This window comes from Tiliqua scincoides, chromosome 2 (assembly GCF_035046505.1).
Source record: "Tiliqua scincoides isolate rTilSci1 chromosome 2, rTilSci1.hap2, whole genome shotgun sequence".
NCBI classification, from domain to species: Eukaryota; Metazoa; Chordata; class Lepidosauria; order Squamata; family Scincidae; genus Tiliqua; species Tiliqua scincoides.
This window is the reverse complement of record NC_089822.1, coordinates 141,171,161-141,195,866: the sequence shown is the minus strand read 5'-3', so window position 1 is coordinate 141,195,866 and position 24,706 is coordinate 141,171,161. Positions and strand designations below refer to the sequence as shown.

The window sequence follows — 24,706 nt, the reverse complement described above, 5'->3', positions numbered from 1 at the left end:
AATCTCTTCCCACTCCAGATAACCTTGAGCCTAACCTACTTCATGTGAGGATTTAAAAAATGGTGGGGGAAGAAGCATACTTTGTATACTGAGCCCCCCAGAGTTGAGATAAAAGTAGAAAAAATAAAAAAATATGGACACACAGATTGGCCCTTACTACTTATTCAAAGCATCCTATCTGTCTGAACCTTTACAAACAAGAGAGGGATGGTACAAATACCCCTCCCTGCAACTTCTTTCCAGCACCATAGGTGTGCTCTCTTCTGTGTTCAGTCAACAGTGTGAATATTTATTCTTAGAAAACCACATAAATGTCCTCACCACTTTTATTTTCATTTATCTTACACAGAGAATTGGCAGATGAAATGGAGAAAAGACAAATGGGAGTTGCGTACAGTGGAGCTGCTCCAGGCACAATCACTTTGACAGGCACCTGTAGTCCAATTGGAACCACATATTCTTACCCCCAATATGCTTGCTGCTAATGGCTGGGAGCCCACCATGTATTCATCCATTATCTACCAGAATCAGTTACAATGTTCTTTGCTCTGAAATTCATGGCAATTTCTCAGCCACTCAGTGTCATTGTACCTAAACATATGATATAGGCATAAACACAGGCACAATCTGTATAGCTGGACAAGAAGCATCCTCCCTTCCCAGCTCCACAGAAAAAAATATTCTGTTTTCCTAAAGAGAGGATCCTCCCCTCCATTCTAGATGGTTGGCCTCGTTCTCTCTCTTGTGATGCATTCCAAAAATAGGTCCCGGCTTTTGGTGAATGCAGGTTGGCCTTGTAGAACCAACCACACTTCCTTCTGCATAGACTCAATCTGGATTTTGCTTTGTGGTCACTCCAAAATCCAGGACCGACTCTTAGATGGAGTAGGGAGAGGACAGTTTTCATTCAGAGAGCTATTTGTGTATCTAGCATTTACTCTGCAAGAACTAGTAGAAAAGGAGGGGGGCTAAGACCTAGAGGAATGTGGGGTGTCTGTCAAGTTGCAGGCTCCCTTCCCCTGAAGTTAGGGAACCAGGAAGGCAGGAGGGAAGGTAGAATGGCTTCAACTGAAAGCCTTAAAGGGTGTTTATGTTTTCAATCAACTCAGACCAAAACTCAGGATGGCAGCATCTCAATATTACTGCTGTGTTGCTAACAACATAATTGATGCAATTAGTAACAAATTAGCTCTACATGTGGTAGCAGTACAAACATGCCAAATACCAGAGACACATCAATACCAGAGGCACCCTTGCTCTTGACACATAACAAGGCAGACAACTGCTTATCCCCTACCTTGTCTGTCAGAAGTCCCAGTTGTGCCATGCCTGGCTTTCTCCAGAGATCATAATACTGTAATGTTATAGAATATGGCAATTAATGTAGAAAGGCTCTACCAATAGCAAATTTCTTGTATTTCTAGTCCTCATGGTTGTGGAGGGAAGGTTGAAATCCCTCATACAATTTGCACAACTGACGAAATCCAAATGCCTTTGTAGAGTATATTACAATAGACAGCCCTCAATCATTCCGTTACACACCTTTGAGTTCCTGCCTCTGAACCTCTACTAGTTCACACTCGTGCTCATATATACCAGTATACCAGCCATCACTACAACAGGCATATGGCAGGGAGTTCTAATGTAGATCACTATCAGTGAGGGCTGGGCCACTCAGGGGCAGAATAGTTTTGCCATCGACAGGGGCCTCACATGCAATACTTTCCTTTTACCCAGGGAATGAAAGTCCCTCATTCACCTACAGGTTGGAGAGGAGTGAATCAGTGGGGTGGGAGTCTAAACGATCCCTGCCACCAGCTGTTAAGGATTCGACCAGGCCTTATTTGCAGAGCCTAGCCACAGCTTCTCTTTTGGTCACTCCGGACTATGACAGAAGTCAAAATGGTGTGCAGAGACCTGCAGCCAACATTTTGGCCAATAAAAATCCATGGATACAAACACTACCACCCAACCTCTACTCTCATACACCCCGCTTCATGCCCATCTTAGCTCCATACTTGTCCTTAATGAAGGACAAGTAGTTCTCCCCTTCACAATACCCCTTCAGAGAAAGAAGTGTGTGAGCCAGATACCCCATGACGGTACTCAGGCGTGGAGTTTATTCACATGATTTCTATCACATACACAAGCAGCCAAGAGAGAAATTGAATGAACTGGACTTCTACATGAGGAGGCATTGTTGGGTAGAAGGCACTAGACCACACATCCTTAGAGAGAAAGTTGGAGGGTGGGGATCGGCCCCCACTGAAAGTGAACCAGGGCTCCCACTTCCACCTACTGCTTCCCTCTCTGTGGCACCCACCTCCCACCCTACAAGTGCACCATTAGCAAGTCTTTGTTGCTGTATGCACCATACAATACAAAATTAATCTCAATGCTCCTCTCCCAGGCAAACAGAGAAACAAAAACATTGAATTCTGCATACTTCTTCTAGCCTCCTTGACATGTGACTCATTAAGAGAATTTGCTGATTAACTTCATTTGAACAATTTATTGCAACAAGATTTGAGACACCTCAACACAGAAGCCTAGAGCAGTCTTCCTGCTAGAACCAACAGCAGGCATGCAACCTACTACTTTTCCATTCAGCCTAGTGGATGGTTTGCAGCAGAGGACAATACAGTCATTTGTAGAGATTTTGCTTAGCCACCTCCTTTCAGGGGGTGAAAGCCAGCAGCAGCAGTATCTTTAGAAGAAAGGGATGCAAGAGGTCTCAGCCCCACTTCAGAAGCAGATGGGGGAGAAAGTGATGTGGGTAAAGTTGCCTGTATCTCACACTCCCAGCTAGCAACAGGAGACACACTTGTTTCTCAGTGAAAAGAACTACAGGATAGTGTATCCAGGGTTCCTAGACCAACATCTGGACAAGGAATCAGCAGCATGGAATTGTACAGAGCAATCACGTACTGAAACAAACATCAGGTCCCTGGTAAACCCAGCTACAGCAGTAAGGAATTAAGGTCTCCAACAGTGCAATCCTATACATGCTTACTTGGAAGTAAGTCCCACTAAGTTCAATGGGGTTTACTCCCAGGTAAGTGTGCATAGGATAGCAAAAGTAAGTTTTGTTGCCAGCATTGGGAAATAAGACCAAGACCAACAGGTTAGAGCACCAGGTTAATTCACTGTGAGAAACTCGTTAGCTAAGCAGTAAACGACTACCCAAAGGCTATGTTCAACACATACTTTCATTAGCCAAGCTTTGTCTTATAAGGGGGTTATTCACATCAGTAACATTCCAGGCAATGCTTGGTAACCTTTTGAGCCCCCTTCAATGAAGTCAGGCTCTGCGAAAAGCTGCCAAGAAGGAGCAGAAGTAGTTCTAGTGGCTCTGGACAAGCCAAGGCATCTAAAAAGCACCAGGATGGAAGAATAATTCCCTCTCAAGCTTTCTTCTGACTGATCCCAGAACAAGCAGTCAGCATTCAAAACAATCCTCCACATTTGGACTTGGAAGACAGCCCTGCATGATTTCAGATTTTGTGCTGGTAGCCCAAGATTTAAAGCCCATCAGAACAATCTTGACTGGAGACTTTGGGCAGGAAAGCAGGACTGGGTCAGCTCCCCAAGAGTTTTGGCTCATCTACCACAAACACTGCAATAACTAAGGAGATTGTGCTGGAATCACAGTTGTTCCTTCAGGGGCACACAAACAGCTCTCCCTCTGTCTTCGGGCCACAGCTTGTTAGGCTTCCACCAAAACCACTCCTGAGGTGTGTGGGGTCCTGCATTGTCTGGAGCAATTGCGCCAAGCTGGGTGTGTGGATGCACACAATGGCTCACATTCTGTTGTGCCAAGAGCTCTCCATATAACCCACTGGATCCCAGCCAGTATGACATCAAAAGGCACAGGAGTGCAATTACAGTATATGCCACTTATGCTCAGATAAGAACCACCATCACGGGGAGGACAGCTGCCTTCTTAGAAGTCCTGGAACCTGTTTCAGAGCCTCATTTGAAAAAAAAAAAAGTAATACTAGTATGTGACAATGTGAAGAGTGTCTCTGTCACTCAAAGCAAACAGGAAGCAGGTTCAGGCTGCAGAGAAGCTAGCAGAGGCCATTTACCAAAACACAAAAGTTCTAACCCCACATATTTAGCATTGAAGGAAGGGGCTTCATTTCACACAGTAGGACAAACAAAAGTTTATACTGAATGATCTTGTCTGCATTTCTTCTTCACTTCAGCATGATCCTGCAGTACAACTAGATTTCATGGAAAGGCACGTCTGCATCCAGTAAACCCTCTTCTTTTTCCAACTGGGCATTCTCAGTCAATTCATACTGTAATCCCAAAGCACAAGCCTGTCAATGAAGAGCTTTCCTATCCAGTAGCAAAATCTGAGGTGACCATGAGTATTACTTTTCACAAACAATGCCATATACCTTCTATCAGCATTAACACCAGCTCTGTCCAACAGAGCTTTAGGTCATTCAGTTTCTGTGTTGCTTCCAAGGTCTTCTGAAAGAGCCGGACGTTGTGAGGCGGGCATTGAAAACACTTCAAATTTAGATAGCACCCTGTTTTTAAAAATTATCATTCTGTTTTGCTATGCTAGGTTGGTTCTTTGTTAGATGCAGTACCATCTGAAGAGCGGTCACGATATACTGGTGTTTACCAGATTAAAATTTCTCTTTAGCTGGTTCCCAAACAAGAACTGTGCTTTCAGTTGAATACAAGGACATTTACTAGATTGCTAACTAAAGTGACAGTGCCTACTTTTTGCTGGATTATTTCAACAGGATACAAAGTGGAAAGAAGAGGAAGTGTGTTACAGTGGAAGTCAGACAAATCCACCTTTGAATCTGGTTTGCAGCCTGAAATTTCAACCCCAAAAATAAGGCAATAAGTTCCAAGAGGCACCACTGAAAACCAACATCACATCTAGGATCACGGTCAGCTGCCTCCAAAGGAAATCCACAGATCACAGAACTAGCCTTCAATGGATCCCAGAGAGAAACTTTACATTCAGCTGCCTCTTTGTTACACCAAGTAGTGACCGGACACATGTATAAACTTGTGCGTATCTGGATTATACTTGAATATAAATATACAGAAGAGTCCTTCCTGTCAAAAACATAAATAAATCAAGTTGTGCCCCCACCCTCCTGGTTCTGTAAACATTTGGCAATACATATATATACAGACACAGATTGCTTCCAGCAAACTAATGTGCAAAACATGGCAGCCGCCTTATACAGGGGGCAAACAATGAGGTATGTCATGTGTGGGGGTTACCCGTAAGCTAATTCAGAGCAGCTGCACAGGGTTCTAGGTGACTGCATCAATACCTGGCCTGAGTTGGTCTCCATATCCTGACACCCCACCCCCCTTCCACACCAGCAGAGTGGTTTCAGGTGGAGAAAAGAGATGTCACATCAGGATGCAGCTGCGCTGTTCACCATATGAGTTGTCAACACGGTCTATTTCCTCAATAACCTTCATGAAGATACCTTGAGTCATCTGAGAGACAGAGGAGAAAAGTGTCAAATTACACAGGGAGGAGGGGTGTGCAGGATGGTGGTCACAGCTGCCTTATCTGATAAAGAAGAGACAGGAGAATCCCTCTGCGCTTCTCCACAAGGAAATACTTAGGCTTATGTCTACACCCAACCATCATACTTACTTATAAAAAGCACAGTAAGTAATTTAACAAAAATAGGGACAACCTGTCCTTTCCCAAATGTTGGAACACGAAGTACCTTACAAGTGCTCTATACTCCAAAAGTGATGCCAATGCAATCTACACATTCCCGTTAAATTAAACCTTTGACAAATCCACAGGGAAGAGAATGGATTTCTGTCAACATTAGCACAGAATGACACTTGCTCCACCACTCTCTTTTCCTCTTATTCCAGAAGCGGAAACAGAATGTCAGACCTGGTTTTCTTTTGCAGAGGATTCCAAGAAGACAGCACCCCAAGACTCAGCGAGCTTCTTGCCCTCCTCAGTCTTCACCTGACGCCTAGAGACACACAACAGGAGAAAAAATTGGAAAGTAAAGAAGGAGAAATGGCAAGCCAGTTTTTACTGGGAGTTATTTGTGAGCCACTGTGAGGGTTTGGTACAAGCTGAATGGCAGGACAAAAATAAACACACACAAGTCAGACAGTGCTTAGGATACTCCATGTGCAAAAAAAGCTGCAATTAAAAAAAAGCCCAAGGTTTGTATCCTAGCCTCAACTTACTCAAATGGAAAGCACTTCCACCCAGGGCCAGCCCATCCATGAGGCCAACTGAAGCGGTCGTCTCAGGCATCAGATTGGTCAAGGGCACCCATCTCTGTCTGCCTATTTGCCTGCATTGCTCCTCTTTCCTCTTCCATTCCCAGAATTGAAAGGAAAAGGAAGAAAGCAAGGAAGAAAAAATGTGGAGGGGTGGAGAATGCAAAGTGAAAACACTGGAGAATGGGGGAGGGAGCAGATAATGGCACATTATCAGGTAAAAGGAATGGCATGCCACCTCAGGCATCAGGAGCTCTTGGGCTGGCCCTGCTTACACCTGTGCAGGGTGGGGGAAAATAAATTTTGCAGATTCCCCCCTCCTTCAGTAGTGCCCAGGGGTCTCCAGATCTCCAAAAATAGTTTTCTGGGTTCTACAAGAGGCTACTATGAGACAGAAGGGATATTCTCTCACTTAGGTTAGGATAAAACCACACAAATCCTGCAAATGATAGAAAAAATGTTAGATATTCACAAGTTCATTTCATAAATACTGCTTACTCAGGTTGCAATATTTTGACATGTTGACAAGGATGTAGAGTGACAGAGTCTGGAAGCACAGTGTGGTCACAAAGTTCCTGTTCATGCAATTGCGGAATTGAAGCCATTTAATCCCGCATAGTGGCTTTGTGGCCATTTGTACAGAATGGCTTCCTGTAGAATGCAGAAGTTTCTCCTTATTCCCCTCTCTGACCAAAGCACTTTTTATGTTTCTAATCTTGCAGCTAATATTGTTCATGCTTCCAAAAATGTTCTTTCCTATCATGAGGACTTGAAGACCATAATTACTACTACTACTAACAGGTTTTTTTCAGGGGAAAAAACTCAAGAGTTGATTCAGTATTGATATTATACATTTCAGGAACACACAAACCTGGTCATGGGACAGCAATAAAATGTACTGGCACTTACAACAGTGGCCTATTCAAGACAAAATTCTACTTTGGAATGCTAGGAATTTGGCCAGATCAGAGCCCAACTGGAAGGTAGAGACTGGACACACAATATGCTATTCATGCTTAGTGGAACGACCCAAGCCTTCTGCAAAAGCAAGTCAAATTTATGAAAATGCATGGAAACAACCTTCCCCGTATAGCATCAAGGATCACACACAATTCTTCAATAAAGAGATGCCTCACTTCATTAGACACAACGGAACAGTGTTTGTTCAGACATTGTTCTAAGCTAGTGGTTTTCGACTAGTATGCCGTGAGGCAGCCTCAGGTGTGCCACGGGGTCAGAGGAGGTAGGCAGCAGCCGCAGGCGAAGAAATGGCTGCTTTTACCCTCATGTGGCAGGCGATAAAGGAGCAGCCCAGCAGCAGCTGCTTTGCATCTCCTGCTGCTGAGCAAGAGGAAGGCTGTAACCTTACCTGGAAGTAAACCCAGTTGACTATTATGGGGCTTACTTCTGAGTAGACACACCGAGGATTGGGTATTGTCTGCCCTGCGTGCTGATTGGGCAGTGAGAGAAGCCTGGAGGAGGTCTGGGCAGACTGAGTAAGAAGGAGGGAGCCGGGGCAGGCAAGCAGGTAGGAAGCCAGCAAGTCTGCTGAGGCCACCGGCCTGGCTGAGGGTCCATGAAAGTTCCTTCTCCTTGCCACAGTTGCCTGCAGCTTCCCAAATTGACCCTCCCTACCTTGCCTCTGCCTTTCAGAGGAGGGGCGTTGGGCCACAATCCTATCCACACTTTCCCGGAAGTAAGTCCCATTGACTATAATGGAACTTACTTCTGAGTAGACAGGGCTCGGCTCTCAGGATCCTCTCCTAGCCCCACTTTCCTGGGAGTAAGCCCCATTGACAATAATGGGACTTACTTCTGAGTAGACATGCCTAGGATTGGGCTTTTGGTCACACTTAATTTTTTTCTGAAATACAGGAGCAGGCAATTGGCAGTGGGGGGGAAAGAATGTGAGGCAAGTGATTCTGGACCTTTGGAAGGTGAGGAGGAGCGAGGGGAGGGACAGTAGGAGAGGTGCTAACTGCAATTATGAGATGGGAGGATGGGTGGGGGAGAGGAGGAGAGAGAAGTGTCAATTACCTGCTCCTGTATTTGAGAAAAAAAGAGTGCAACCAAAAGCCCAATCCTAGGCATGTCTACTCAGAAGTAGGTCCCACAGGCACATTCCCCCCATTGACTGCAATCCTAACCACACTTTCCTGAGAGTAAGCCCCATTGAACAAAATAGGACTTACTTCTGAGTAGACCTGGTTAGGATTGTGCCCTTTGTCATGTAATGATTTAATTACGTGATTAATTTAATTAATTAAATTAAAATTAAATTTATGAAAATTAAATGATTAATTAATGTAATTAATTAATGTAATGATTTAATTTGTCATGTAATGATTTAATTTTAATGTCTCAAAAAAGACATAGTGGAAATGGAAAAGGTGCAAAAGAGAGCGACTAAGATGATTATGGGGCTGGGGCACCTTGGCATTTGGGCCTCTTCAGCCTAGAAAAGAGATGCCTGAGGGGGGATATGATTGAGACATACAAAATTATGCAGGGGATGGACAGAGTGGATAGGGAGATGCTCTTTACACTCTCACATAATACCAGAACCAGGGGACATCCACTAAAATTGAGTGTTGGGCAGGTTAGGACAGACAAAAGAAAATATTTCTTTACTCAGCGTGTGGTTAGTCTGTGGAACTCCTTGCCACAGGATGTGGTGATGGCGTCTAGCCTGGACGCCTTTAAAAGGGGATTGGACAAGTTTCTGGAGGAAAAATCCATTACAGGTTACAAACCATGATGTGTATGCGCAACCTCCTGATTTTAGAAATGGGTTAAGTCAGAATGCCAGATGTAGGGGAGGGCACCAGGATGAGGTCTCTTGTTATCTGGTGTGCTCCCTGGGGCATTTGGTGGGCCGCTGTGAGATACAGGAAGCTGGACTAGATGGGCCTATGGCCTGATCCAGTGGGGCTGTTCTTATGTTCTTAATTGTATGAATTATATTAATTAAAAATTAATTGTAATGTAATAATTCAATGTAAGTTAAAAACTGGGAGTGTGCCAGGATAATTTTAGTGGCTTGACAGTGTGCCATGATCTGAAAAAGGTTGAAAATGGTTGTTCTAAGCCAGGGGTGTCCAAAGTTTTTGGCAGGAAGGCCACATTGTCTCTCTGACACTGTGTCAGGGGCCGGGGGGGGGGAAGAATTAATTTACATTTAAAATTTGAATAAATTTACATAAGTTTTCATAAATGAATATATTAAAGATGAACTTATATGAATGAGTGAAGGTCTTGCAATAGCTCAAGGCCTATAAAAGGCCTTGCACAAAGCAAAGCTAGCCTTTCCTTTGCTGCCACTACTGCATCACAGACATGAAACAACAAGCAGTGGAAGGAGCCCTTATCCCACAGCTCACGTGAGAGGTCAAAAGTCGCCCTCATGCTGAGAGCAGTTGCGTCGGGCCAGTGTGGGCTCCAACAAATCTCCGGAGGGCCAGAGGTTCATTGGAGACTGGGGGCTCCCTGAGGGCCACATTGAGAGGCCTCAAGGGCCGCAAGTGGCCCCAGGGCCAGGGTTTGGGCACCCCTGTTCTAAGCAGTCAAACTTTGATGAGAACTACCCCAATACAGCTTGGGTTACATATATTGTTTTAAAGAGAATGAAGCAGTCCAGTCCTGCCCTTACATTCAATCTACAATTTCTCAGGCACCAGACAACAAGGTTCTTACCTTTCCAATGAGAGATCAGCTTTATTGCCAACAAGCACCACAGGCATCCTGCCAAGACAGAAAAGGAAATTGTCAAGCATGGTTTCCTGTGCACTAAGTAAAGGTCTCATCCCATTTCACTCACTATATCACAACAGACAGACTCAATAGGTTGCCATCTCCTGACAGACAGATAACTCCTGTTTATGAACCAGCAAGGCAAGAACTATAGCAAATCTCCTGAAGGATCTGAATGTCTGATGGGAGCTGCTCCGTCCCAGCACACTGTTTCGCAACACAACCCTGTTTGCATCCAAGAGACTCAAGGAGCAAGTCAGTTTTAAAAATGACATCCATCTGGAAGCGGCACCCTCATGCTGCTCTGCCCTGCCAAATGAATGGAGGCTAGTTACGGACACTCCACAGCAGAGCAAATGCACTCTACGTGTGCTCAGAGGTACTTCGTCCTTCACATGTTCTGGAGATGGGCACAACCACTGCAAAGAGGTCTTGGGGCTAAGCCACAGTTTCAGGGTTTAGAAATATTTCTCTTATTACTCCGGTTCAGTCTGTGTGCAAAATCTCTCCAAGCCCCAAGGTTCTTAAAAACCACAAATACAGCTGACATCTAGGTCAAAAGGCTGCAATTCTACTTGCAAATACACCAGCACCCTTTCTAAGAAAAGCAGGGACAGGGGCGGGTCTGCCTCAAAATTTCTCTTTACAACCACAGGTTTAGAAGCAAAGATGTACAAGATGTACCAGAATTTTCCACATAATCCTTGCAGGATCCAGAAGAGGGCAACTTACTAGGGCTAGCTATTGCTGGAGTGGTATAAGTAGAACAGGACCCCAGCATGAAGTTGAAATTTTAATTGTGATCACTGTCATAAAGGTAAGAGAGCAGGGACTAGGTATCTATGCCAGCTGCCAGCAAGCTATTAACTGCTCATTTTGTCAATTAGGTGCTTAAAATAACTGTATCACCACAATCCAGGTGAGAGTTGAAGGATATTTAAACAAAGTTAATTGCCACCAACCATTAACTGCTTGGGAAAGAGTCATCACTTAACATGTTGCCACCTCAATGACCATCCTATAGACAACACTGTCCATTTCAAAATCCATTCTTAGGAGAGTTCCATTCACAATCTGCGATAGGGTGAACTAATGAATGTTTTCAGACTTTTTGCAGGTGCCTCGCCACCCCCAACACACACATCCTTTTTAACACAAGTTTTTATTTTCATTCTTGAATTAACATCTTCCCCTAAAACTATGCTCTTTACTGCCTCACCCCACCAAATTCTTGTTTACCTTGTCTTCCCTCTGCTTTCATGCAGCTTGCTGTGTAAAGACTTCACCACCTGAAAACTGCAAAACACAAGAGGAGGAATGGAAGGGTGATCCCCTCAGTAAAGATGGTTATTAAGGCTCTTCGACTCACTTGAGAAAGGTGTTCATGATGAGCTTCACAGCAGAATATCACTGACTTGGGTGAAGGGGAGAAAGCCCAAGAGGGTTATTCTGCCCCCACCACACTATTAATCTAGTACAGTGAAGCTGTAGCATAAAGGCTATAACAGAAAAGATGGCAAAAATCAGAATGCTCTTGTTTAGAACAGAAAATGAGATATGGAAGATTCTGTGGCATTTGGGAATGGCTTGAAAGAAGAGGGCGGAAAATGATACACAGGGCTGAAGTCGATAGGCAGATCTGGAACCTTGATCTGACTTGAGCAATTATGGGGAAAGCTTCCCAAACGCATTTGTATGGATTTGCACACAAATAGAAAGCTGGTGTAACACAGCAGCTGAGAGACTGTGCTACTAACCAGAAAAGCCCTTGGTGTAAATGTTGCTTCTTGCATAAACCCACTGTGGCTTTGGGCAAGCCACTCCCTTATTGTCAGTGGGTTCCCCCTCCATTTGCAACTCAGGGGACAATAGTACAGGGTCGGGAAGGATAACAAGATAATACACATTAAATGCTGGAAAGCACAATACAAAGGCGAAGCATTATTATTACCATCAGCAATCTCAAGAGGACAGCAATTTCTACCCACAAACATCTCAGAGGGTTCAGAGTAAGGCGTTCACCAGCCAACAAGCCTCACTGCCCTGTGTGGCATCAAAACACACCAGACTGAGGATTCCTTACCTCTTTAGAGAACTGACAGAATACACAAGCACATAGCCATGGATGCCAATGATAAAAGAGTGAGGCAAGATAGTATATTCATCCTGGTGAAAAACAAGAGGGTCACACTAGTTAGATGCATTCTCGTATTACAGGACAACCTGATGCAGGAACTGGTCCCTGCCAATCCGCAAACATGTATGCAGTTCAGGAGAGCCCATGTAGTCTAGTGGCTATTATGGGACCAGGATATGGGAGCTCCAGGTTAATTTCCCCACTCAGCCATGAAGTTCCCTGCATGATCTTAGGCTAGCCGGCACCTCTCAGCCTCATCTATCACACAGGATTTTTGTAAGGGTAAAAGGGCAAACAGTGGGAAACAATGCATGCTAGATTGAGCTCCCTGGAAGGGAGTCTTAGAAATGCACTTGAATGAATGAATGATGGGCAGAGAACGTTTTAAAAAAAGGTTCTTCATTCAGTGGGATGGCAGAAAATGTTCACTCTCGGTGCTTCAGAAAGTGAAACTCAGTTAGAACTGCTGCCCAAACAATGAACCTTTGGCAACATTCAACAGGGCTGATAAGCCTTAGAAAAACTCTCCCACTTTTCTGGCTTTTATGGTCATGCTCCACCCCAAAAGTAACTGCATTTAGATGCAAGCTATTTATCCCACAGACCACAAGAGGGAGAAGCAGAACTCCAATTGCAGTGGTCCCCAAACTGTGTGCTGCAGCATCTGAGCGTACCATGGTAGACTCACAAGGACTCCGTGGCAAGTCCCTGGAGGCATCTTCATACCTGCTGTACCCTGTGCCACCATCTTGAATTGTACAAGATTGCGTGATTCAATATGGCAGCGCCTGGGATAGCTGGGTGCCACTATCTTGAATCGCATGATTCACAATGGCAATGCATGGGCACTACCAACTTGAACTGCACAAGATCATGCAAGGTGGTGGCACCTGGGTGAGATGGGCGCTGCCATCTTGAATTGTGGGAGTTCTCATGAGATCTCACATGGTTCAAGATGGTGCACCCAGGACAGCTGGGCAATGGCACCACAGTAAGAGTGCTCTGTGACTGCAGCGTGCTGTGACTGCAATTAAGTGTGGAAACCACAGACTATTGGAAGATGAAATATTCCAGAAAAACAAAGACATTCTCTCTTACCTGCCCTGCAGTGTCCACCAGCTGCAGGTGGAATTCATCTTTCCCTACCACCACCATTTTGTTGTACGCTGAAGAGGAGAGAAAAAGGTAATGTTTCTTAGATCCTACTGTACCACTCCCCAAACTCACCCACATAATGGGCTATGACCCAACATTCTGTACTTAAGCCACTTTCATCCCTCTCTGGGCCCTGCCCTGCCACCACACAAGGAATCCGGTCCTTCCTTTAGCTTGGCACCAATTCCCCTCCTCCTACAACCAAATCTTGCTCAGCCTCCGAAAGAGAAGTAAGAGCACAGGAATTGTGGCAGCAGCATTCTTAAATCTTTCTAGAGCAGTGTTTCTCAAACTGTGAGTCAGGACCCACTAGGTGGGCTGTGAGCCAATTTCAGGTGGGTCCCCATTCATTTCAATATTTTATTTTTATATATTAGACTTGATGCTACCATAGTACGTAACTGCATTTGGGAAAATGTTACGGACCCATACTTTTAACAAGTTACTATACATATTTTTTCTACAATGATAGTAAATGGGACTTACACCTGGATAAGTGGGTAGGATTGCAGCCTAGGATTGTCAAAAAATTTTCCTGCTTGATGTCATCACTTCTGGTCTTGACATCACTTCTGGTGGGTCTTGATAAATTCTCATTCTAAAAAGTGGGTCCTGGTGCTAAATGTGTGAGAACCACTGTTCTAGAGGGATTTACTACTCAAAAAGATTATTAGAAAAACTCTCATCCAGTAGAGGAATTCAAGAAATTGCATATGAGTATGCCAGGGCGGGGCGAGGGGCACATGTTGTTTGCTTCTTTGTTGTGGCTTTTTAACCACACAGCTCCAGCTGCACATGATCATCAGAATGCTTTTTAAACTAGGGAGGGCAGGAGCACCCAGGACAGAGATTTAGAAAGCAGGCTGGCAGCTGGAGTAGAGGAACAACAGTTTAAATAGGAAGAACCACAAAAAAACCCAGGTGCAAATATAAATGACATAGGGAGGACAGCTATTTTGTTTTTTAAATGTCAGTCCCAGGTAAATTAGTTTTTCCCATAGCAGTTACAAGAGACAGACTGCAAACCAGCTCAGTAGATTCTCATGTGGCTCGGTGGCTGCTTACAAGGCAGGCAATGCAGCAAGCCATAGTAAGTTCTCAATACAAAAACCAACAGGGCAAAATCTAGCATGTGCAACCTCAGTCCCACAATGTAGAACTGCATTCAACATCTGCTGCCATGTTAGCTGCCTTTTGGTAAATGTTCTGGGCAGAGAAATCGTAATCACCACATTGGGCAATCAGGAGCCAACTTATCTGTCCTCACCCAAACAGGCAGCCCAATCTACTGGCAAACCTGCCCGAAGATAACACAAAATGTTTCTCTGCATTAAGTGGATGTGAAAGGCAGCCCCCTGCAAAAACAGGAAGGGACTGTTATGATGAGGGAGGGTCTGCGGCAAGGCAGGAAACGAGTACGGAGGTGCTACCAAACCTTTCTGCTTTCAGTTAAAATAAACCCCACAAGCTTGTAACTGGAGAATCCACATCTCACTCAAGACATGAGCCAGAGATACTTAATTTTAACCTCAGTTGAAGCTTAACAGCAGATTTTAGGATAAGATCTCCGCAGTTTATACTAGAGCTAAGGGCCTATATTGATGGCCAACATCTTCCTTTCCCTTCCTTAACTTCTCTTGAAGAACAGAATCAGAGAGTCAAATCTGACTCAAATTTCAATCTTTAATATGGCTGTTCACATTTAAACAAGACTGAAAGTGCTTAGCTCACAAACATTTTTTCAGCAATCTCACACAAAGACAGAGATTATATGCCCAACTCAGTAGTTGGCACCTGGAAAGCCATGAGCCAAATCCAACCTGCAGACAAAGGATTTTCTGGGGCCAGATGATCAGTATTGCTTTCTCCCACTCAGTTATCAGCCTGCAAACCTACATATGCTTCTTATCACCATTTCTCTTTTTCTTTCCATTTATACTATCACCATACCCATAGTCTTTCCCAGGAAGGATAGAGGACTGAAAGGAATGCATGTTTCTTTATCACTGGTTATGCAACCATCCCATTAACTTTCCCACTGCTCTCAGCTGGCACAATATAGTGAGGAATTGGAGGGAATGAGAGGGGAGAGAGCGCCTTCCTACACCATATGAACCATTCTGGGATTGCCCAGAACATTTTAAAGTGAAAGATTTTCTGGAAGGCTTTCCAATGTCCAACTTAAAAAGAGTATGATCAGATTTAGCATGTTTAGTTCACTACATTTAGTAACTAAATATTTAGCCTCGATTTAGTAACTAAATATAGTCAAATAGCTAAACTAAAGAAGAACTCTGTGTTAATTTTGTTTCCCAATAGCCACAAGTATTGGAACAGAAACATAAAATGGAGGAAAAATGAAACCAAGTGTGATTTAAATGTGGTATTCAAGTCAATTCAATGCTTTTGCAATATTTACAGCTACCAACTCTCTTCCTTCATCAAGAGATTTCACTATAATGATGCCACACAGCAAGTCCCACCCCAACCCCCATTAGGCTTTATGATCACTAGAGTTACCAAAAAACTAATAAATCTTATACAAACACTTTCAATTTATCCAGCTCACTAAAATAATTAAGAACCTGTTAAGTATGGGTTGTGGTTTTCAGTTCATTTGAAGTCTGGGGAAAAAAAATCTAAATTTTAACTTTGGTTTGGATTTGACTTGCAAAGCAATCTGATGATTAGAGATTATATGTATTTGTGGCTTTATTTTAATCCTTATTTACAAACCAATAAAACATGTATTCTTTCGCCACCCACTTCCTCACATGAACAATATTAATTACAACTTTGAAAATGCATACATTTTGGCACTAAAACTCACTGTTAATGCATTTTATGAAACAATGAATCTTCAGAAACAGAAAATTTTCCATGGAAAAATAAAGCACTGAAAAATTTTCCAGCTCACATCCCAGTATAGGTGAAACAGTACACATGAACAGGATGTACTGGGTGAAAGTTGCTATGTTTCCCTCAGCAATCATATTATTGGCCAATCAAGCTGCCAGTCATATAAAGAGAGTAATGAATCTGACCTCTCATACTCTCTCCCACCAACCATCTCACTACAATAGCGTTCAGAATACAAATGCTGCAATCCCTTGCACACTTACTCCCAAGTAAATGAGTGCAGGTGGAACAGGCTGTAAGCTTTCTTCAATAATTTCTGAACTCTTACCAGTATACATAATTATTTCCCTATGCTAGAAAACATTCTAGCATATGACCTTCTGGTTTTCATTATTTTAAGTCATCTTGGGGGGGGGGGGGGGAGACTAAATAAATTCACCATCAGAGGTCCTCCAGAAAGCATGTTCAGACATTAATGGAACAATATTAACATCATAATGAGGGCTCGAACTGTATGAGTGGAGAAACATAGGAAGCTGGCTTATCATCAGTCCATCCAACTCAGTATTATCTATACTGACTGGCAGCAATTCCCCTGGGTTTCCAGTGTTTCCCAATCCGATGTAGAGATGCCAGACTGAACCTGGGACATTCTGCACACAAAACACTGCTCTGTGACTGAGCTACGGTCCCTCCTCTAACAGCATGACGGAGTGTTCATGGAAAGACACCATCATATTCCGATACCTTTTAGCTATACTAGCCAAGTCAGCTTTTTAGGGCACAGAATTTCTGTTATATTGCCCTGTATCCAGGCCAACCAACATGCATTGATGATACAGTTCTGCCAGTGGGGAATACCTCTCTTTCACTTTTTGCCACTAATAAGCCTTGGCCCAGAAACACCCAGGAAAAATTTACACAACACTTACTACTTTCCACTGTAGGGTCGTAACACTCCAGAAATTCCCCATCAATGAACTGGTGAGCAAGAGATGTTTTACCTGAAGAAAAAAAACACAAAAAGAAAGCCCAGTTGGAGGTAATGCAGATCTCTTGGCAGTCAACAAGCAAGGCATTCATTCTCTCTCTCTCACACACACACACACACACCCCACTTAAGCAGGTGCCCTTCATTTTCAATAAAAGCAAAACTTGCACAGACTTCTACTTTTGGGTCTGGTTGGGCCTGGAAGCCATCAGAATCCTAAAACTTGAGTGCTGGGGCAAGAAGCAAAAATTATTGGGTGGGTGAGGCTTCTGTATTTAACTGCCTCCCCTAAACCACAACTCTTGTGATTACTCAAACAGGTGAAGATTTCCAAAATATCAGGAGGAACAACAGGGAGGGCTGAGGATAGCTTTGAAACTGTTCCATATTTGGCAAAATAATCTATTGCAACGCTGAGTTTTTATCATGAGTTTAACACTGAGTTTTGAGTTTTTATCATGTTGACGTATCTCCAACAGGAAGGGAAACATTAAATTAACATTGTCTGCATGGAAATGCACAAACATTCAACGGTCTGAGTTTCTGCTATGAACTGAGTGAAATGCGTGCATCTCTAGGGGGAAACATTTTAGCATTACTGTACTGAGAAGTGTCTCAAACCACACCTATTGCATTTAATGTCCTTTTGGTCCCCCTGCTTACATTTTTATCTCTCTAGATATGTATGTGAGCGCGTGCATGCATATATTTTTCAACAGAGAATAACACTTAATGTATCAGATGAAATGAATTCTAATCCATAAGAGCTCATGCTAACCTAGTTACTCTTTAAGACACTGTTTTTGTTACAAAACTAAATTTAGTCCTCAGTCATTAATTTTGTGTTTTATTTTTAATTTTATCAAATTGGTTACAATAATGAAAATACATCATGAAATATGTCATGCCAAAAATAAATCCATACAACCCAGTTTTAGACTTGTGACGTTGCTGTCTTTTTTCTTTTCAAAAGCTTCAGTCTCTTCAATGTACCTGTACACAATGTGGCAAGCCCTGCAATACCAATCCAATAAAACTGGGGGTACTCTCTTTGTGCAATGGCAGGCAGGCAAGCAAGCAATATTTTAATCACCATTACCAAGTTCAGTACTGTTTGCAAATCATTGTTATCCATTGATGACTGAGAAAGCAAAGGATTGTTACAGTTAGATAAGCAGTTTCCTGAACTATATTTAATATTTAAGAGATTTACAACCTGGCTTCATTCTCACAAGACCCAAAGCAGCTCACAACATTTTTTTTTTAATAAAACAGTAAAAACACCACACACAATTACATAATAAAAACAGTCTAAAGGAGAGAAACCCCTTAAACTAAATATATCCATAACAATCTTGACAAAAAAAGGAAAAATGCTTCAAACAGTACTGAAGGAGAGAAGGGAGGAGGCACAGTAAACATCCCAAGGGAGCAAATTTCATGAGGAGGAGGCTGTCATCAAGAAGGCTTTCTGGCTCCTACATATCTTCTCCAGTTTCATTTCAGACAACTGAAGGAGATACAGGACCCCTCCCCAAGAATCTCAGACACAAGCAGATTCATAGTAACATGGTCCCAAGCTGTTGAGGGCTTTTCAAAGTCATAACCAGGAATGCATCCAGAAACAAACTCTATGGGGCCAGCGCAATGGGGCATAACATGCTTGCACTATCTTTCCCCATCAACAATTCCACATTTTGAATCAGTTGAAGCTTTCATATGGTCTCCAGAAGCATCTCCAAATAGCATACAATAAGGCACAGGTGGCCAAAACCATGTCTAACTAAGTCAACAATGGATACCAGTGGAATACCAGTCAAAGCCAAGCAAAGGCCTCTAGGGCACAACCAACAGCTGGGTATTCATGTACAAAGCTGAGTCCAGAAGCATCCCCAAACTGCAAGCCTGAACTTTTAAGGGGAGTGCAACCCCTTTCAGAGCAGGCAAACATACCAGAAGACTTCTCGACAGGGGTGGCCTCTATCTTGCCTGGATTTAATCTCAGCTTGTTTGCCCACAATCCTCCAGCACTATTTTCTGTGATTGGCTCTCCAGAAAGAACCAGAGTCATCACAATGCAGTGCCCCAACATTCACTGCACAGAAAGAAAACCAATGGAACCAAACACCACTGAAAAGTCCAGAAGAACCAATAGGAACCCAATTCCCTGTACAGTTACTGACCCAGACAACCCACTAGAATGACCAATCATTTCATTCCCCAAACCATGTCAAAAGCCAGATTGAAAAGGGTCTAGAAAGATAATCAAGGAATCGCTAGAGTTGAATCACCACCATGTTCTGGAAGGTGAGAGACTGAAAAGCAATCATCCGATATGGTGACGCCCAGGAAGGACTTTTTTCAGGAGAGCACACTACCACAACCTTAAGGCAAGACAGCCTTGCCATAAGGCAAGATGTCCCCCACCAATAATGAATGTATCACCCTCCCTAACTACCCAGCCAGTCATTCCCCCCCCCCATATTTTATAAGCCAAGATGGGCAAGGATTGAGAATGTAGGTGGTCAACCTTATGATCTTGAGCACTTCCTCAGGGTGAAAAGAATCTATTAGCACTGGACAATGGCAAACTACCAGTGTGAAGTCCAAGTTGTGCCAGAAACAAAAAATGATTTCTGCAAAGCACTACAATTTGGTCACAGTAGGCCTCACCCAGAGAGGATGGTTTAACAATCACCTGGGCTTTCAGGTTCCCCCCTCAAGTTATATCATATCATCTTAGCCACACTTCACTTGTTAGCATCCTTTTATTTTCATCATGAGATAAGCTATATACTATCCAATAAGTCAAGCTATTCCCCCTTTTTATGATTTTCTGATACAGAGTAGCTTTGTTGGGCATTCTCAATTCTTCAGCCATCACGCAAATGAACTTGGGCTTGATTTCATGAAGTGATGAAATCTAACACTTGAAGTTTTTCCAGCCTTACTTACTTTGTATTCTGATATCTTTGGCTAAATTACCTGTGAAATGAGCAAGTAGTAAGCTTTTATTCTTCATCATGACCATCTTTCTGGTAGGCCATTGGTACAAAGAAAAGGTGTAACATATTAAAAGAAACAAAGTCAATGGAAATGAGTCGTCAGCCAATCAGAGAACATTTCCAGAGACATAATAGCTACATGGCTGAACAACCTCCTTAACCTGGTTGCCATAAACATACTAGCACTACAGTACAGAAGCAGCAAAAAAGCACATCACTGTCACCAAGCAGGCATACAATTAAGGATGGCTACATCTATACAGTCTGAACATGGAGCGTTTTGTTTTGCAGTAAGCCACACCAGCAGAAGAGAGCCCTGCTGTGGCCCAGGACACTCTTGGACCTGTTCAAACAAGGCACAGATGGTTGAATGAGGAGAATCAACAGCCACAGTGTACACATCATACTCCTTCTCATCAGGGTCCATAACCTCTAGAGCTGCATTAACTCTTTCAGCCACAGAAAGAATTTTGCAGTCGTCTTAAAAGAGATTCTCATGCAAAGGAACAACAGGATTAATCAGTCACATAATCCTACCCCACCAAAGGGGTGGCTGTAGCCTTGATCTAAGGAAACAAGCCATTTTACCATCCAGCCTCCCACATTGACCTCTGGTCATTTCCTCCCACTGCAAGCAGATTAATAGAAAACAGACCCCAAGTGACTTCTTGAATTGGTGTTGAGCAGGGAATTGTGTATGTGCAAATAGCTCCCCTGGCAAAGGTCAGACAATCGATGCGCACCAGCTACAAGTTTTCCCGACTCATGTGCCACTAAAAGCTGGGTTGGAAGAGCAAGAGATCCATCTCTGGCCCACAAGCAATAGGAACTTAGGACCAAATCCTATCCAACTTTCCAGCCCTGGTGTAGCCATGCCAATGGGGTGTGCAGCAGTGGCGTCGCTAGGGGGGTGCGGACCGCACCGGGTGACACACACAGGGGGGTGAAACGCTAAAATCACGGTAGTTAGGAGTAATACCATCATGTTATATACCGTTGGATGCGGAATTTCCAGAGGAATGCAATGCAAAAAAACCAGAGTGAAATATCTCATTTCTATCAAAACTTATGGCCAAAAAACTGGAGAACAAAAAATGCATGGATCCCTATGGAAAGTGAAAGTGAGCCGTATCGTGTGTTTACTCATGAGTAGGTGAACGTGCCTTAGACCTTTGGGAAGAACAGGCTGAGAGGAACCCAACAACACCAGAATGGTCCTGATCCAAATAATGCAGCCCCCAAAAACACCTGAGAAGGAAGTCCCTCCCTCCAAGCAGATGAATGTATTGAGCCCTATGGAAAGTGAAACTAAGCCTCAGTCAAGTTTACTCACAAGTAAGCAAACGTGCCTTGGCTTGTGTGGAAGATCAGGTGAAGGAGAATGCTACCAGAATGGTCCTGATCCTATGCACCTGCAGCTAAGCAAGTGCTCCAGAAGACAGCCTCCCCCCACCCACTAAAAAGGATCAAAACAGGCTTCAGCTGATAAGGTGAACCTTTCTGATACTTGCAAAGCCAGGTGGATCCTGACAGTGATCTGGTTTAAACAGAAGTTCTTAAATTGAACTGGGTACTGGGCAGGGCTGAAAACCTTACTGGTTTTGGAGGGGGGTGTTACTGCAGGCAGGCCACAGAGGAAATTCACTTGGATGACCAGGCTGGTTTCTGCTTATTTAATTATTTTTTAGTTTTATTGTCATTCTAAAAAGTGGGTCCCAGTGCTAAAAGTTTGGGAACTGCTGCAATAAGGTGTAAGTTGACATCCTGGGTGTGTGTGTGTGTGTGTGTGTGTGTGTGTGTGTGTGTGTGACACCACTAGTGACCAAAATCACTAAAATCATAATATGGAAGAATAATACCATCATGTTATATGTCAGTCAATGCATAATTTCATGCAGAATGTGTTCCATCTTTGTTCCATCAAAAGGTACAGCCAAAAAACCAGTGGGGGCAGAGCGATGGTACATCACCACGCCCACCACCTGGGGCATTGCCCCGCCCACTGCATTGGGGGTGACGCACTGGCATCCCGCACCGGGTGACAGGAACCCTAGAGACGCCACTGGTGTGCAGTGCATCTTGTGGTGGGAGGGTAGTTTTGGAGGCCTCCATAAGGTAAGGGAACATTTGTTCCCTTGCCAAGGGGCTTCATGGCAGCTACACTGGGGCTGGAAAGAGGGATAGGATTGGGTCCTCAATGGGTTGACTTTTGGGACAAGCACATGTGCTACTTGCACACCATCAATGCTGACCCAGGCAAGTTCCCCTCCCCCACATGCACCAAAATAAGGTCTGCTTCTCAGAGCAAGGGGGAAGCCTGCCAAAGCACTCAGAGATTGGTAGCGATCACTCTCGGTGAGGGGGCCGTGGAAGCAGCAAAGTCTCCGCCCGAGGCTGCGCAGGCTTCAAGCCCAGGGCCAGGAAAAGCCCCCATCTCAGAGCAGCAACGCCAGCCATGGGCCACTCGCAGTCAAGGGGCACCAATTCCTTCCCCCAGCAGAAGGAAGGCTATCGGCAGGGCAGCCCCTCCACACGCAGAAGTTTCCTACAGCCCTCGCCACACCAGCGCACCCAGAGAGAGAGAGCAGGCGCGCCTCTCGCCCGAAGCGCCCACCCAGGGAGGCGCCCACCGTAGCCACCTCCCACGCCCGGGCTGCTCAGGACCCCCTTGCAAAGCCACCTCCCTCGTGCACGCCCCGTGCAATGCAACCGCCCCCTCCGCGACCTTGCTTTCCCGCGTGCCCGAGGCCAGCTCGCCGCCTGCACCCGCGCCCCCCTTTGCTGCCAGCGCTGCTCCTCCTCCTCGCCACCCAGCCCCAGCTCCGCACGGAGACGGAGGACAGGCAGAGCCACCCCTCCCCATCTGTCCTCGCCAAGCCCGCTCAGCGCACGCAGCCCGGGCTGCCTCGCGGGTGGCAAGCGCTCCCCCCTCCGCAGCGCCCTTCGCCACGTGCCCCCGCAGCCTGCACCCCTCGCCCCAGCACTCACCTACGGAGCGATAGCCCAGGATCACGACCTTGCGGTAGCGCACCAGCGGCATGGCACGGGTGCAGGGGGGAGCCGCAGGGCGGGCCGAGCGCTAAAGAGCCCGCCGGAGTAAAGCCGCGGGCGCCGCAACTACAAACGTCCCACGTGACCACAACACTGGCCTGCAGCCGCGGCTCCTCATTGGCCCAGCCGGGCGAGGCGCGTGCGCGCTCCGCATTCCCGGCTTCCATTCATGAAAACTGAGAAGGCTGGGAGTGAATGGCGTGCGGGCTTCCTAACACAAGCGCAGCCCGGCGCGCGGCACGCGGCCGTCGTCCCCGCCCTCGGAATGTGCTGCTGCCAGCCCCGCGCGGGGGCTTCCTTCTCGCTTCATCGCGTGTGTCGGTGCAGGCGCAGTGCGCGTTCAGTCCCGCGGGGGGAACGCGAGGGGACTTCCAGCCCGCAGAAGTAAGCCCTACTGTGTGCAGTGGAAGTTGGGCTGCAGTCCTGAGCACACTTACCTGGGAGTAAGCCCCATTGAACACAGTGAGACTTACTTCTGAGTAGACACACCCGAGTGGGCTCTTAGGCTGCAATCTTAGCTTCATTTACCCGGGAGTAAGCCCCATTGTCTATAAATGAGACTTGCTTCTGAGTAGACATGCATAGGCTTGAGCTCTTAGCCCGAAATCTTAGCCGTATGTACCCGGGAGTAAGCCCTATCGACTATAAAGATACTTACTTCTGAGTAGACATGCATAGGATTGGGCTCTTAGGCTAGCCATATTTACCCGGGAGTAAGCCCCATTGATTTACTTCCAAGTAGATATGCCTAGGATTGGGGTTCTCTGGACTAAGTGTACCTGCGACGGCATCTTAGGTTCTGAGAAGAAAAGATCAGATGCTTCCAAGATGAAAACAGGAACAGGGTCATATAACATTCCTATTCTAGTAAATCACATCAGGGGTTACTACTCATGTTACTCGAATTCTCACTTGCGGAGCTTTGCTGCAAATATAGGCCATCTGGAGAAAATGTACACACACAAATAGTGTCAAATTTATTTTGCTATAATGAGAGGTGTTTGTTTCCGGTGATTAAGATCAGATCACTGCAGATGGTGTACACAGAAGCAGTTGCTTGATCCAATTAATTAATTGGGAAATGAATTAGACCAAGTGCTCAAGAGTCAAAATGGTCCCCATTGGTGTCTGTACACAGATGAGATTGTGGACTGAGGGCCCCATCATATCCATTTTTTCAGTGCTGGCGCAGTGGGGTGTGCACTGCATCCTGTGGTGGAGGGGCAGTCACTGGGGCCTTCTTAGGGCCCAATTCTATCCAATTTTCCAGTGCCAGTGCTGCCATGCCAGTGGGGCATGCACTGCATCTTGTGATGGGGCAGCAGTCACAGAAATCCCCTTAAGGTATGGGAACATTTGTTCCCTTATCTTGGGGCTGCATTGCAGCTACACAGATGCTGGAAAATTGGATAGGATTGGGCCCTTAAGGTATGGGAACATGTGTTCCCTTACCATGGGGCTGCAGCATTGTGGCTACTACACCAGAGCTGGAAAGTTGAATAGGATTGGGCC

At 44.9% G+C, this 24,706-nt stretch overlaps 1 protein-coding gene across 1 annotated transcript; it reads right to left on the bottom strand.

Annotated features, from left to right (window-relative positions):
- Window positions 1-5,394: 5,394 nt before the first annotated feature.
- Window positions 5,395-23,192, bottom strand: RHEBL1 (RHEB like 1). Its single transcript, XM_066618128.1, has 8 exons — window positions 23,132-23,192; window positions 17,080-17,151; window positions 13,232-13,299; window positions 12,080-12,162; window positions 11,236-11,292; window positions 9,940-9,987; window positions 5,903-5,987; window positions 5,395-5,484 (listed from the first exon to the last, which is right to left on the bottom strand). The coding sequence occupies exons 1-8, from the start codon at window positions 23,181-23,183 to the stop codon at window positions 5,395-5,397; spliced, it is 555 nt and encodes a 184-aa protein (XP_066474225.1). The 5' UTR covers window positions 23,184-23,192.
- Between the last annotated feature and the right edge of the window lie 1,514 nt (window positions 23,193-24,706).